This window comes from Lycorma delicatula, chromosome 6 (assembly GCF_047948215.1).
Source record: "Lycorma delicatula isolate Av1 chromosome 6, ASM4794821v1, whole genome shotgun sequence".
Taxonomy (NCBI): domain Eukaryota; kingdom Metazoa; phylum Arthropoda; class Insecta; order Hemiptera; family Fulgoridae; genus Lycorma; species Lycorma delicatula.
The window spans coordinates 93222910-93239838 of record NC_134460.1 but is presented as its reverse complement, the minus strand read 5'-3'; the positions used below and the strand labels follow the sequence as shown (position 1 = coordinate 93239838).

Genomic DNA, 16929 nt, shown 5'->3' with positions numbered 1-16929 from the left:
ATGTATCTTTATCCATTAACAAGTACACAAAGTTTATATTAAATACATAAAATAAATTTACAGAACAAATAAAATATTTTAATTTTTAATTATATTAAATTTTAATATCTATATTGCGCTAAAGGAATTTTAATTATATAATAAATTTCAAATTACCCAATTGTGCAACTATTTTTTTTCAAATCATATATACTGAACAATCTCTAACCGAAGAGGAAAACTGTTGAAGAATCAGCAATTCAACTGATTTGACTTTAGGATATATCTGATTACATTTTTTGTCTTTTATCATAAACACAAGACATTAATCTAAACTGCACATAATATAAATGAACATAGTAAACATGCAGACAATAATTATGGTCATAATTCTGAATAATTTAAAGAGGGTAACTTAACATAGTAAAGCACAGTCATTTTGATCAATAGAATCCAGAAATATGACTCCAAAATTTGAAGCCCATAAATTACATGGTCCTGGGAAAGGCTTAACGTAAGCTATTCACAAAGTTTACATTGAAATACAATTTTTTTTTGGAGGTTAGTAATTTAAACCCACCAGGTTGATCTAGTGGTGAATGTGTCTTCCCAAATCAGCTGATTTGGAAGTCGAGAGTTTCAGCATTCTCCTAGTAAAGCCAGTTACTTTTACATGGATTTGAATACTAGATTGTGGATACCAGTGTTCTTTGGTGGTTGGGTTTCAATAAACCACACATCTCAGGAATGGTCAAACTGAGACTGTACAAGACTACACTTCATTTACAATCATACATATCATCCTCCAAAGTATTATCTGAAAGGCAATTACTGGAGACTAAACAGGAAAAAGAAAGAAGGTTAGTAATTTAAGAATTTATGAAAACTGTACCTAAAATATTTTATAAGTTCATGCATGCAATCTTCTTAAAATAAATAAGTTATATAAAGTTTATGAGATTATGAATTATTTTTTAATGTCTTCCAGATAGAAGTGTAAACCCAAAGATTTAACATTTGTAGTTTATGAGATTATGAATTATTTTTTAATGTCTTCCAGATAGAAGTGTAAACCCAAAGATTTAACATTTATAGTTAGTTATTTAGGTTTCAAAGAAATAAATCTATGTACTCTCATTAAGCAAAAAATCAATGAACTGAAACTTATCTGGTTTGTTCTAATACTAACTGTATCATCTTAAGCTTTGATATACTGAATGGCCAACAAATTTGTGTCATCAGCATATACAACTAGTTGAGAAGAAAACCAAAATAATATGTCAATCACTATATAACAAACAATTAAATAACTAAATATGGATTTATGGGGAGTAATACTGTACTGTAATCATTGGATCAAACCACAATCAAAAAGTATTAATTCTTTTTTTGATCAAGATATATTCTGCATGTAAGATTAATCTAAGAATAACATATATATTTTCACTTAGTTCAAATTTCAGGTTTAAGGAAAATACATCACATGACATAAATCAAGACAGTAAGTAAGGTAATAAAACAATATCAACGAAATTACATAACAATTTATAAATTAAATAAACATGAAAAAAAGGGAAAAACATTTTATGTCACAAATTTATCACACATTTTATGACACAAATTTATCCAGACAAAAGGTCTAACTATACAAAATAAAAAATTATTAAGACACTGAAGAATTTTAATGAATTTATGAATATGGTTTGCAAGACAACCAACCACGGGAAAGCAGCACTTTTCTCCATTCTAAATCTTGATAAATCAGGAACCTGCTTATTACTTCTTTAAGTTGTAGTTGTATAAATTAAGCTGCTTGATTTATTCAAATGATAAATAGACTTGGACTAGTTTAACCATTTCAAGTTTAATTTTCAATTCTATACCATATAGACTACATTATTAAAAGAAGAAATTTTAATTCAGTAATACACTAACATTATGAATACTACTTATTTTTCCAAACACTGAATAGTTCTTGTAACAACAGATTAAAGACTGTGAAATTACTTCAAAATATCATCACTCTGACTTATCAAATGTGCAGCTGGACTGTTATAAATGTTTAACTGCTTTTTACATATCACTATAAAGATTATGTTAAAATTGAAGAGGTTTATAAATCTGTAAGGTCAGAATATGATATGATATAAGTACAATATGCTATAACACTGAGAAAAAAAATCAGCAATAGCTGGCCAATCTACAATCACCTACATGAGAAACTCAGGTCTGGGATGATGTTAACCTAACAGAGAGAAAGAGAGCCAGCTTCTAATTTTTATTACTTGGCTATACAGTTGTATGGTATATAGATTTGCAAAGACAATAAAAAGATGAACATACTAGAAAATTACTATATAAATTCAAAGAAAACATAAAATGATAAATCAACAAATAATTTTTGAAAATGATGATTTACTTAAAGACACACTAAATTATAGCAGTTAGCTTACTTCTTTTTTTTAATTAATTAAATCTTCACACACATTTTTAATTGATAAATTATAAAAAAAATTACAAATAAATAAACAATATTTTCTAAGAAATACAAACTAATACAACTCTCCATATATAAAAAATAAATAAACTTTTGCCACAGTCATGTTCAACCCTAGGCGATCGGAATTTTCCTGGCAGGTTTTATGGGTGGTTTGCCATTGCCTTCCCAATGTGGTTAATTGAAATCCAACCACCAAAGAATACCGGTATCCACACTCTAGTATTCAAATGCATATAAAAGCAGCTGCCTTTACAAGGTCTTGAACCTTAGAACTCTTGACTTAAAAAATCAGCTGATTTTATAATGACCAATTTAACCACTAGATTAACCCAGAGTGTTATACAGTCTCTATATATAATCTTCACCAAAATCAAAATGTTTTAAATAACAGAACAAATACTTAAAAAATAAATAGGTAATTACAAAGAAAAGAAATGCTGAAAAATACAGGCCTATGAAAATTACACCTAATGTAAAAATTGGAGACCTGATTTAAAATATTCATATTAACTATATTTAAATCAATAAACTTATTTTTTTTATACTTAAATAAAAAAATAAACATCATTGTACAGTAATAAAATAAATAAATAAAATACTGCAACTGTGTATTTGGATACTGCCGTATTTCATAGAAACAGATGCTTCTTTTTTTTTTTGTCTTCAGTCATTTGACTGGTTTGATGCAGCTCTCCAAGATTCCCTATCTAGTGCTAGTCGTTTCATTTCAGTATACCCTCTACATCCTACATCCCTAACAATTTGTTTTACATATTCCAAACGTGGCCTGCCTACACAATTTTTCCCTTCTACCTGTCCTTCCAAAATTAAAGCGACTATTCCAGGATGCCTTAGTATGTGGCCTATAAGTCTGTCTCTTCTTTTAACTATATTTTTCCAAATGCTTCTTTCTTCATCTATTTGCCGCAATACCTCTTCATTTGTCACTTTATCCACCCATGTGATTTTTAACATTCTCCTATAGCACCACATTTCAAAAGCTTCTAACCTTTTCTTCTCAGATACTCCGATTGTCCAAGTTTCACTTCCATATAAAGCGACACTCCAAATATACACTTTCAAAAATCTTTTCCTGACATTTAAATTAATTTTTGATGTAAACAACTTATATTTCTTACTGAAGGCTCGTTTAGCTTGTGCTATTCGGCATTTTATATCGCTCCTGCTTCGTCCATCTTTAGTAATTCTACTTCCCAAATAACAAAATTCTTCTACCTCCATAATCTTTTCTCCTCCTATTTTCACATTCAGTGGTCCATCTTTGTTATTTCTACTACATTTCATTACTTTTGTTTTGTTCTTGTTTATTTTCATGCGATAGTTCTTGCGTAGGATTTCATCTATGCTGTTCATTGTTTCTTCTAAATCCTTTTTATTCTCGGCTAGAATTACTATATCATCAGCAAATCGTAGCATCCTTATCTTTTCACCTTGTACTGTTACTCCGAATCTAAATTGTTCTTTAACATCATTAACTGCTAGTTCCATGTAAAGATTAAAAAGTAACGGAGATAGAGATCATCCTTGTCGGACTCCCTTTCTTATTATGGCTTCTTTCTTATGTTCTTCAATTGCTACTGTTGCTGTTTGGTTCCTGTACATGTTAGCAATTGTTCTTCTACCTCTGTATTTGAACCCTAATTTTTTTAAAATGCTGAACATTTTATTCCAGTCTACGTTATCGAATGCCTTTTCTAGGTCTATAAACGCTAAGTATGTCGGTTTGTTTTTCTTTAATCTTCCTTCTACTATTAATCTGAGGCCTAAAATTGCTTCCCTTGTCCATATACTTTTCCTGAAACCAAATTGGTCTTCTCCTAACACTTCCTCCACTCTCCTCTCAATTCTTCTGTATAGAATTCTAGTTAAGATTTTTGATGCACGACTAGTTAAACTAATTGTTCTGTATTCTTCACACTTATCTGCCCCTGATTTCTTTGGTATCATTACTATAACACTTTTTTTGAAGTCTGACGGAAATTCCCCTTTTTCATAAATATTACACACCAGTTTGTATAATCTATCAATCGCCTCCTCCCCTGCACTGCGCAGTAATTCTACAGGTATTCCGTCTATTCCAGGAGCCTTTCTGCCATTTAAATCTTTTAATGCTCTCTTAAATTCAGATCTCAGTATTGTTTCTCCCATTTCATCCTCCTCAACTTCCTCTTCTTCCTCTATAACATCATTTTCTAATTCATTTCCTCCGTACAACTCTAGCATGACAAAAATAATGTAGTGTTTTTTTTGTCAAAAAAAACTATCACTGAAGAAAATGATAAAGAAAATCTGGCTAACGTGAACTAATGTCAAATTAGGAGCTGAAGGGAGTTTTCACTAGATTCAACTGAAGTTGAATAAACGGCTGAAAGAGTTAATATTTACCGCATTTATTCAAAAATAAGACCCCGTCGATTGTAAGACCCTCCAAGTTCTGCAGGCAAATTTTAGAAAAAAAAAAAGTGAATATTAGACCTGTTAGTTTGGCAGGCTGCAATTACTAGATAAAAACAGTTCTTCAGGAATTTATTTGTTACAGTACATATAATTAGTTGTTGGCCAAGGACAAATTTTACCCTTTCAGTTGTTGTTTGCGAAACAATGCTATGGTATTTGATGGAGTGGGAGGAGGAGAGACGTTGACTTTCACACAGTAACAGCTTCAATCCTACTATCTGCTTTCTTTTTATTAGTAAAACAAGACCTTTGGTTAGAACAGTAGCAACTTTATTAAAAGTGAGTTTTTCTTGTATTTTCTGTGTTACTGGTAAAATGAATTCACAGAAAAGTTTCACCATAGGGTTAAGTTAGTTTTGAATTCACTGAAAAAATGGTGTATGAGCAGCAGGTTGAGAGTATTCAGTACAACCAAACGCGATTCGTTATTGGAGAAATCAGAGAAATAAATTTAAAGTTGTGAAAAAAGGATCTTTTCATGGCCCTAAAAAAGGTGATACAGTGACTGAGTGGGTGGAAGAGAAGAGAAAGCTCTGCAGTGACCTGTGAAGCGATTCAAATAAAAGGGCACGAAGTAGCAAAACACCATGTAACTTTAAAACCAGTCATGGGTGGGTGGTGTGATTAATGAGAAGAAAGAGGATTCACTTTGAGGTGGACAATTTCTTTGTGCCAACGACTACCACCAGAATATACTGATGAAGTTTTGGAGTTTCAACGATACTTACTACGTAAATGAAGGAAAAAATCAGAACCCCATATCTCAGTTGGAAATGCGAATGTAACACCTGTCTTTTTGAAATGCCACGGAACACAACTGTAAACAAAGTGGGTGAATCCAGTGTACTGGTGAAAACAGCTGGAGTAGAAAAAATGAGATGCACAGATATGTTAGCTTGTGTAGATGGAAAAAAATTGCCTCCTTATGTCATCTTTGAAAGAAAAACTCTGCTGAAGGAAAAACTACCAAGAGGTTTACACGGTCGCATATAAGGTGGGTGGATGGACTCAAAACTAATGTGCGGCTGGCTAGAAGTCGTTTGAATCACTGCCATGAAGCAATGTTAAAAAACAAGGAGTTCTCATTTTAGATAGCTTCCATGGCCATCTTGAAGATTCTGTGAAGAATCGAATCAATGAAATGGACACAGATGCTGCAGTTATTCCAGGAAGCCTCACTTCTGTGCTGCAACCCTTGGATATGAACATTAATAAGCCGTTCAAGGACCATGTTAAGAAGTTTTACACTAAATGGATGGCAGATGGAGATCACATATTCACAAAAAGTGGACAATTGCAGAATCCTTCAACAGAGTTTCTTTACAAGTAGATTGTCAAAGCCTGGGAGGAAATTACTCTGAAAATGATAATAAAGAGTTTCAAGAAGAGTGCCAATGCATTGAATGGAACGGAAGATCACCTCATATATGAGGTTTGTGACAACACAACTGAGGGAGAGACTGACATCAATGACTGTTAAGACGAGGATAATGATGAAAGCAGCAGCGACTCTTGAGTAAACATCTGTGTTCCCGGTAATTAGAACACAATACTGCACTTTTTGCATCGTTGTTAAAATAACGGCAATTGGTTTGAATTATAAATTCGTAAGTCGTTCATTTCTGTTTTCAGACATATCGGTACCTGTGAACCTGAACAAAGCCATGCCCCTGATGTCAAACAGCAAGACTTTTTTATCTGTATATCTTAGTGTTAATTTTTTAATAGTTAGTGTTTAATAATACTAAATTCATAGTTCGGTAATATTATTTTTATTTTCATTTTCCGAAATAATCATTTGTAAGACCCCTGCAAATTTTGAGGTATAATTGCGTTAAAAAAGGGGGGGGAGTCTTATTTTCGAGTAAATATAAATATAAAAGACTCATTTTTATTCAGTATTACAATTAATTTATAAAGGCCAATATTACTGTCATGTTTTTACATAAAAGCCTGTGAGATTCCCAACTAAGAGTAGGATATAAGGCTGGGTGTCTCACCTACCTTATATCATTTTATACCTAATGTAAATACGATCAAGAGCTTAACACTGTAGAAGAGGTAGTAGAAGAATTATGGTCACAGCTGTTTCCTATGGTGAACAATCTCCCCCACAGAAGTGATAAGTAAACAATATCATTTAGTCTAAGAATCAGATAATTAGAAAATCTACAGTAATTTAATGATTTTTAATTAAAAAATTTATTATTGTATCATTTTAAATAATCATTTTCCAATATTACATTTATTACACTCCTGATGGTGAATCTGAAAATTATAAGCAATCATTCATCTGCTATTACTCACATCTTTGAAGACATTAGAGAAGTGATTTATAATTAATATTTTAATTTTTCAGTCTATGTTTATGTAAATTTATTTAAAACTTCCCCTTACCACTTATAATAATCTACAGCATTTTATAATTCGACCTGAAAACATTTTTTAATGAGAACTAATTATTTCTTATGATGTTATGCTATCTAAAACAGATAATAGAAAATATGCCTCATTTCTTATTAATTTTAAACCACGAGTTACCACCATATCCAAAAAAAATTTTTTATGTATATATTTCATTTTAATTTCAGCACATTTTAGAAGGTAATATTTGTATCTGAAGTTCTCTGACCAGAGGGAGAAGTGTTTTGTCCTCTGTTCCTGATGTTGGAAAAAGGAGAAGAATTGGCTTCCTTTTTGATCATTTTGATTGTAACAAAACAGCCACAATCAAAACATAACATCACAATCACATTCAACAACACATGAACATATTAAAAAAGATTTCAATACAACTATATCAATGAACTCTGTGAATGAATTACTGGATGGAGACATACAGCAGCATGTTGCAGCCTGCTATGCTTTACTAGCATAACTTCTGAACTTGTTTTGTGAGGATGGAAGTGAGAAAACACCTAACCAATAAGTGAAAAAGATAAATTTAAAATAGTATGATCACTAAAGGAGGATGAGTAAAAAAAAAAAAAAATTCTCTCTTGAACGTATATAATTTAAACACAAGAAAGAAAGCTTGTCCTAAATAAGATGCTAACATAGGGAGAACTAATTGGCAGTTAAGATAAGATGGATATACCTGATATAACTTGAAGGCCAGACATCAGAGGACTGAGCCAACTATTGGGTAGGGGCGACTGCAAAACGGCATAGCCAGGCTTGGCACTGCTCCTTCCCTGTAGTTAGAGGTGATGGCAACTCCCAGGGCATGCGGGTTTGGCTCTGGGAGGCAGGTGGGAAAAGGAAAAATGCCTTATTCAATCCAGGAGAGAATAGCTATAGTTGAGGCCTATATTCATTCTGGATCATTTGAAGAATCATGTCAAGTATTCATAAAAAAATTCCAAATGCCTGTATCCCAGTGAAGATTAGCATACACGATTAGTTAAAGAATGGCGTACAACAGGTTTGGTTTCAAATGCAGAACGAAATAGGCACCATCCTGATAGGCTCCACAGGCAATTGCCGACATTGAAAGAAGAATTACTGCCAGTCCATAAGAATCACTATGCAAGCTATCCCAACAAACTAGTGTTAAATACAATTCTTGTCGTAGAATTCTTAATGAATTAAAATTGAAACCATACTGCATTACAACTATGCAATGACTGAAGGAGACAGACAATGAATTATCAGCAGAGGATGGTGGCCTCCACATTCCCCAGAGTTGTCTACTTGCAATTTTTTCCTTGGGGCTACTTAAAGGAGTTTATGTATCTAATCCCCACAATACTGATGAACTGAAGGTGAATATTCAATGAGAAATCAATGCAATTGATAACAACGTTTGCGTCGGATGACTTATCAATATGATCATATGATCAGTCAAGTACAAAAGTGCATGTAGTCATTTTGAACATTTTTATAACAATAAGGTAAATAAATACAACATTTAAATTACATTTTATGTTTTTCTTATTTAATTTATCTATATCATTCATAAAATTTCATTCCAACATAACCTATAGATTCTGCAGTGGTTACATTATGGGCTCGGTTTTATGTTGCTCATCCTGTAAAATTCCAGTTTCGATTCATTTATTCAAAAGAACATTCATAATTTATAGAATGATTTGTGAATAACAGTAAAATTATTGTTCTGCTAGACAGTAAACAAGCAGTTTATGTAACAATAAATTGCATCAGTTATTCAGGCCAATAAGTAAAAATTATGTTCCAGATGTATTTAAAATTTACTAAAGTATAAATAACTTAATGATATATATATATATAAATTTAAGTAACTATACTTACTTAATATGAGTAGCATTATACGATTCTTCTGTTTTCTGTTTTTTATCAGTGACATCAGTTATAAGAAGCAAAACTCTTAATACAGTTGAGACGGTCAAAGGAAAATTTCCATTCATTCTTGGTAACTTTGATGTCATTAAAACCCTCATTTTTCTAGTATCAAGACCATAAAAAATTACATCTCCTGTTTTATCAAAGCCTCTACGTCCAGATCTTCCAGACATCTGATGATATTCCAGCGTGTTTAGAAAAGTGCTGTCAGCTAGTATAACAACTGTTTTGCAGGGCATATGAATACCAAGAGCTAAAGTACCAGTAGCAAAGACAACATTTAAAAACTTTGAACGAAACAACATTTCAACACTCTGCCTTAATGAGGTTGTAATACCGCCATGGTGAACACCCAGACCTCGACGTAACTCATCAATTTCAAGATCGTTACGATTAAATCGCCTTTTTAATTTATACTCTATATACTGTAAATCTTTATTATCAACATTGTGTTTCCCTTTTACTGAGAATTCTAAACTGCATCTATTCAAACCAAGTGGAAAGAGATCTTTAACTTCCCTTTTCAAACGTTCACTCTTTTTCCCAGAAGTAGATTTTATTTTTTTATTTTTTATGAACTCTTCATCACGATCATCAATGTAATCATCATAATCTTGAACCTGGAACTGTGACTTAGACTTTTTTTGGGAAAGAGCTTCATTTTCTTTTACTCTAAAATGTTTAGCTAAATCTTCAACGATAGTTTCACAATACCCACGATTGTAAGAGAATATAATAGCAGGTAACATTTCTTTTGACTGAAGTGTTTCAATAAATGGAACAATACTTTTTGCAAAGTATGTATAGGGTTTTGTTTCACTTTCATGCTTTTTAAGTGGTTCATACAGTTTCTCAACTGTATGTTGGAATAGTTCATAGTTTTCCTTGCACCACTTAGCCATCACACTTTTTAATTTCAACTCATACTTTTTAACATCCTGACGAAAAAGGAATCCAGTTTCAGTGTTACTAAAATATGTATCTGGATTGAGTGCTATCAGTTCAGGGTCATCTGGGCTAACTAAACACATTGTATCATAAAGTTCAACTATTTCACTTGGTGCTAAAGATAAGTGCTCAGGGATTCCTTTATGAACTTGTAGGACATGTTTTGTAAGATGTGCATATGGATGAATATGCTGCAATTTACCATCTTCAGTATAAATATGTCTAATAAGATCATTATGTCTTTCAGTGTGAATCACCAAATGAACTGGTTTGCCTAGATTTGGATTTAGGCTCTTTTTATAATTTTCAGTATGTTGCATCCACATCCAAAATTCTTCTGGATTTTGAACTGTTGCAGATAATGCAAGGAACGGACACTGTATAAGCATCAAACAACGTTCCCAGAATATTCCCCCACTTTGCCCTCCCAAACAATGAACTTCATCAAATATAACATACTTTAAAGATTTTGCCCATGAATAATGACGTGGAGACATAAGTAACAGTTCTAAGCATTCTGGAACTGTAACCAATATTTGACAATCACATGCATAGTGTTTATAATCTCTTGTAAATACACCATACACTGACATGCCAGGAGGCATGTTTTTGTTTTTGAATCTAGCATATACTGTGGCTGCGACCTGATTCACCAATGCTTTAGTAGGAGCAACATAAACAATACGGCCATCATTACTTTCTTTTAATACTTTTTTCATACAATAATATGAAGCATATGTCTTTCCTGATGATGTAGGTGCAACGATCAATGCAGAATGACCTTTATCAACAATATCAAAAAGTTTTTTCTGCCATGGATCTGGAATAAATCCAGAAACTCTATCATCAAACTCCCCTTCAATTTTTCTCTCAAGTTCTGCTCCAAGATGTATTAACTGAAATCGTATATATGAAAGATTGGCAGGAATTGTTAATTTAATAGATGATTGTTCATTTTCTATAGGTAAATGCCACTTTTCAGCAATAGAAGAAAATCCAACATCACACAATAGTTTACTAATTTTATTATTATGCTTTTCTGTTAAAAAATTAACTTTTTTTGAGCAATACAACAACTTTTTAATCGTCAAAAATAGTTCTTTCAAATAATTAAAATTTTTTTCTCTATCACCAGCACTTCCTTTGCACTCTTCTTTCCACAGCTGAAATAAAACCTCGGCTTTGTAATACAAAATTTTGCCGATGTACTCATCAGAATTCAACTGTATTAATGTCTGATTAATAAAACTAAGATTTACTCTATCAGATTTTCCATTTTTACTGGCTTTATAAGCTTTTAAGAACAAGTCAAACTTTTTTTTTTCAATTTCTAGCAGTTCCTTTTGTTTTTTTGTTTTATTTTTCTCAATAATTTTTCCTGCATTAGAACTAACTTTATTCTGCTTTTTCTGTTTCTTTTTTGAACCTTTCTCTGTTTCTTTTTGTGGTTCACATACAACAATAGGTTCATATTCTAGAGGTTTACCTTCAACATTTGATCCATACAATGCCATGAAATGAGCAAACTTTGCTTTTTCTCTTAATTGCCTATACACTGGCATACTTAACATCTGCTTATTATTGTCTCTCACACGTTCAAAATCATCAGATAAAGGTTTAAGACAGTGCCAGTGATATTTCTCCTCAAAGGCTTTATTGGTTTTTAAAATATTTTTGAAGTATTCTGGTAAATTACTTAAATAATAAGATGGGATAATATCTGAACAGAAACTTTCGATCACACTATTTAAAGGTTGAGTTACAAACTGTTGATTAAAATCATCAGCTATTAATTCAGTTGAAGGTTTGAACTTCTGAAATAAATCAGATTTTAGATCACTGAAACTCTTTTTACCTACGGGGCTAGTTATATCAGAAAGTTCTTCGGTAATGATACTGAAAGAAATTGGATATTTATCTAAATTGATACCGGTAAGTTCATTAAATTTATCTAAAAAGTCTGCATACAATCTTTCTAATTTATTCCCGAGACACATGCTTTTAACTGAAAAATATTTAACACAATATATCACTTCCACAAAAAGATTACCTTGCCATAAATCACAAACCAAAGTACAATCTAGATTATTAATGTCTTCTGCTTGTAAACAGTTATTAATAAGCTGAATTATTTTGTTTATTATATTTTCTAATTTAGGTGAAATTATTTTTTCTGAATTGAAACAACGACAACTGAGAGGTAGACAGTCTGCAACAGCATAGTACAGAAAAAATACTTTCAATATTTCAACATTAGTTTCTTCAGTAAAAATCTTATTTTTGATAAGCATTTCTGCAACGTCTAATGCAACATAAGTTTTAAGATTTTTATTACAAAGATTATATAACTTATTGTTTAAGGAGAGTTTAGGTTTATTGTTCTGATTTTTGCAATGATTGGTATACTTTGTAAAATCTCTCCTCATAGAATTCATAAGATACTTCAAATTTTGTTTCAATACAAATGAGAATAACAAATTATTATGCAACTCAACATAGCATATGTCAATGGCATATAAGCCAACAGCTAAAGCGAATAAACCATAGTAACGAAATAACTTTGCATCTTTACCAGCTGTTAGATAATCTTCAAAAGTTTCAGCAAATGTAAAATCAATCATTATAAAACAAGGATTTACTTCTTCAACATAGTTAATGAATTCTTTACTAAATATAGAATCCATTTCGTGAACCGTAATATTAGTGTTTTTCTTTAAATGTATTCTTAATACTGAAAGCATTAAATAAGCTGCAGGAATATCTTGCCAAATCAGAGATTTATCATTAAAAAACATAACTTCACACACACCACCTTTCCGGCAAATTAATTCAATAATTCGTTCACATAAATATATACAATGAAGTGTTTGACTACCATTGTTAAGATCATAATTTTCATCTTTCATTATGCAAGTAATCAGCGATGAACCATCAATTAAAAATGGCGATCCATCAATGAACATGGGGGATATATCCTGATACTGTGGGGCTTTAAAGACAGTATCTGCTAATGTATCATACTTCGAATATTTTTTACTGAGATCACTTTCTGTTACGACATCATTTGCAATATTTTCCACCTATAAAAAAGAAAATACATATATATATGTCTACTACAAAATGCTGAAAAATTCACATTTTTGAAAATGGTTTGAAAAACTGTAACAATGAATCACATCATACGATTATGATATTCCATCCGAAATTCCTCAGAATGTACTAGTTTGCTCAGATTTGTTATTAAATGTATCAAAACAAACATTAAATTTATATGCAGTATAAAGTATAAGATGCAATCTTACTGCTATATAATACATACACTTAGAAAATTATAATTACTGGAATATAACTACTGATACATACAGTATTACTTATATATACACATGTATATTTCATTAAGTAAAACAGAAATCAGTTCATTTTAAAACAATTAAAAGCTGAACGATTGCAAATGGAATTAGATCTAAAGAAACAAAGGACTGAGATGAAGAAAAAAGAATAATTACACAAACAAGAAAACATTTTTGGTTTGGTTTAAAATTATAACAATTTGTGCCATGTCTTCGTCTGTTGTATTTAAAACAAGGATTATTAAATTTCTATAAATTTTCTTTCAGGTAATCTGACTTATTACAGAATTTTCTTTAAATAAATTCTCTACACACTTTTTGTTGAATTTTAATTGGTTATTGGGAATTTAACATGGTAAATTTATGCTAAAACTAATGTGATTTTGGACTCTTAATATTTTACAAAATTTTTCTCTAAAATCACCAGGAATAAAGTTGTAGGATCCATTTTTGTAAAAACGTTCTGGGTCAAAAAACAAGTAAGACCACCAACCTTACCCCACAATTTCTGCCCCAATAAATTCAGATAGCCCCATTTTATCACTGGAGCAAATCACAGAAATCAAGAAAAATGTTTTCATTATCTGTACCTTGAAAACAAAACTTTTTCAGATGCATGCACTTTGGAATAAAGCAATGAAAAATATTTTTCATTATTTAATATTTTCATCATAATTTAATGAAGAACATTTTTCACTACAGGGTGGTGTTTTTCACTACAGGCCTATAATATGCCATCTCAGGCAAGCCTGCTAACTTGAAGTCATCAGACCTCACGAAAATGTAAGGAAGAAGACTCAAACTTTGATATGACAACTCATGGTTCCTTCACCAAGACAATGCGGAGTCCATACATCACTGTTAATTCAAAAGTTTTTAATAAAAAATTCACTAAGTGCCATCTCTCATCCAGCTAAGGCCCTGCTGGCTTACTTTTCACTCCAAAATTAAAACTGCTGTTAAAAGGATACAGGTTTAAGATATATAAAAGAAAATTTGCAGAATATCCTGAAAGTTATTTTAAAATGCATGTTCCAGTGCTGCTCTCAAAGTGAAGGAATGTTGGAAAATGTGTACAATGGAAAGGCGAGTACTTGAAAGGGATTAATTATATAATGCTGTTAATCTGTTGTATAAGAAATGTAACATTTACCATTCATAACTGAAATCAACTCATAATAAATTGAAATTTATTATGAGGCTAAAATATTAATTTTCTTTTTTAAACATGAAACAGTTCTTTTAATTACAAAAATCTTTTGATGGTTAATCATTAAATTTAGAAATAACAAAATACATTCACCATTAAATATGAACACAAGAGAGAAGGGCCAAGATCATTAGGTGGATTCCTAATATGGGTAGTTCTATTAAAAAATAAAAATTATTTGTAATCATTTATTCAAAATATTATTTGTTTGTGAAATTAAGGTATTGCCAAAGTCAGATAGAAAGAATTTAGATTGAAGCATAAGTATTTCCTTAGTTAATGTTATATTGCACTCAGATTCTTATTTTTGTTCATCTGTCTGTGGAAAATGTATATGCTAACACAAACTAGATTAAATCAGAAAATATGGCCTTTTAAGTCAGTCGGTTTTTATTACTTTGTTGTACTTTTATAAGTAGAAAATTACTTGGATATCTAGTCTTTAAAAAATTGTATGACTTTTAGGAAGATTATATGACTGATTAATAAAATCCATGTATTACAGAACTCAGTAAGTTTTACATAAGACAATAAAGGTAGAAACTTGTTTTAGGACACATTTCTTACGTAAAAATCACAAAAGCTATAATTTCACTACAGACTAAGTAAACTCCTAAAGTGCCTCCAGTTTCACAAGACTAATATAAAAGTAATGGCTTGCATGCAAGTAAAAATGAATTCAAATGACAATAAATGTTAGATCTATGTTAACATGAAACAACTGTAGATGATAAATTATCTAACAGTTGGGGGCATTACCAGTAATTTAAACAGAAATATTTCTTCCCTTCACAATCCTTTTTCATAATTGAAATTATGAAGATATGCAAGTATTCTAACAGTACTAGCAGTACTGTCCAAACAAATACTCTTGTGAAAAAAATTCTTACATTTACTGAGGACCAAAAGAAAATTTTTTTTATTATCATACTGAAATCAATCATTGGGAATTAAATTTAACTAATAGAATTCTGCTACTAAACAAATTTACAATGAATTTTACATTTCATCTCTAATATATTGACATCATACTACACTTGCTGGAAAACAGGATTTTTTGTATGTAATTTGTTATCTTTATAGCTAGCTAAATAAACTGAAACTCTCAACAACAAAGCAGAAAACAAAGTTTAACAGAATAAAATTCATTTTGTCTATAAAGCTAGTTATAAAAATATAACTACTCAAAGACAATATATAGATACTCTTTTGCGATCAATGGAGCATAAAAGAAACGTAACTGTACAAAAGAAGTTGTAATAAACAGGCCGAATTATCATAGGACAATAGGGAGAGGAGACAAATAAGAAGGGAGAGGAGGAGAGAAAAATAATAAACAGCCTAGTGAAGATGGCATAACTGCAAGTAAGGATAAGGCGGAGGATATAACTCCAGATGATTCTTGGATATGTGTATAGCTGGAAGGACAAAAATTAAAAAAAACATGCAATGGATTGGAAACTAATCAAGAAGTCAGTAAACACACTTGCTACAACACAAGGAGAAAAGAGATATCAGGGTAATTTTCTTTTTTTTCTAATGTAACTGAATGAGACAGAATAGTTAAACAAAGCCAGTCACAGGATACAGATTGCATGATTAGGAACTTACTGTGAAAATTTAAGTAATAAGTATATAAGAACCTAAATTAGAAGTACCATTAAAAGTCCACTATAAACATATTATATTTCTTTTGTGGTGGATGATTTAAGTAGATTTATAATTCTCAACAAGTTAATATTTTATTACAAAACTAACAATGAATTTTTAAAAGAATTGTTAACAATTCAAACCAGTAATTATATACATCCTGATTAAGGATCGGGTTACGGTGGCGGGGGGAATTATTAAAATGAAATAGCACAAAACCAACTGAACAGGCAAAAAAATTCAGATCGGTTCAAAAGAAAACAAATCAACAAAAAGCTTTAATTTATAATAATTGACAAGTCTTTCTCACTTCAAACTAGTGTTTGCTAAATGTCTTATTAGATAGTAAAATATTTTCTTCTAAAACAATTTACAAAAGATTAATCGGCAACTTTTTGTGAATGAAATAAAGTTCAAATAAGTTACAAAGGGTCAAACGCATGGGTCTTCAACCCTAGGCTGTATGCGGCCAATGACATAAAAAAGTAGTT

The 16929-nt window shown here is 31.0% G+C and overlaps 1 protein-coding gene across 6 annotated transcripts in view; it reads right to left on the bottom strand.

The window, feature by feature from the left end:
- The window catches only part of LOC142326028 (putative ATP-dependent RNA helicase DDX60), an 83412-nt gene that overhangs the window by 50716 nt on the left and 15767 nt on the right, over nucleotides 1-16929 (bottom strand). For all 6 annotated transcript variants that reach the window (XM_075368112.1, XM_075368107.1, XM_075368108.1 and 3 more), the window contains exon 4: nucleotides 9230-13308. In XM_075368112.1, the coding sequence (XP_075224227.1) occupies nucleotides 9230-13308 (4079 nt within the window). The remainder of the gene's footprint in view (nucleotides 1-9229; nucleotides 13309-16929) is intronic.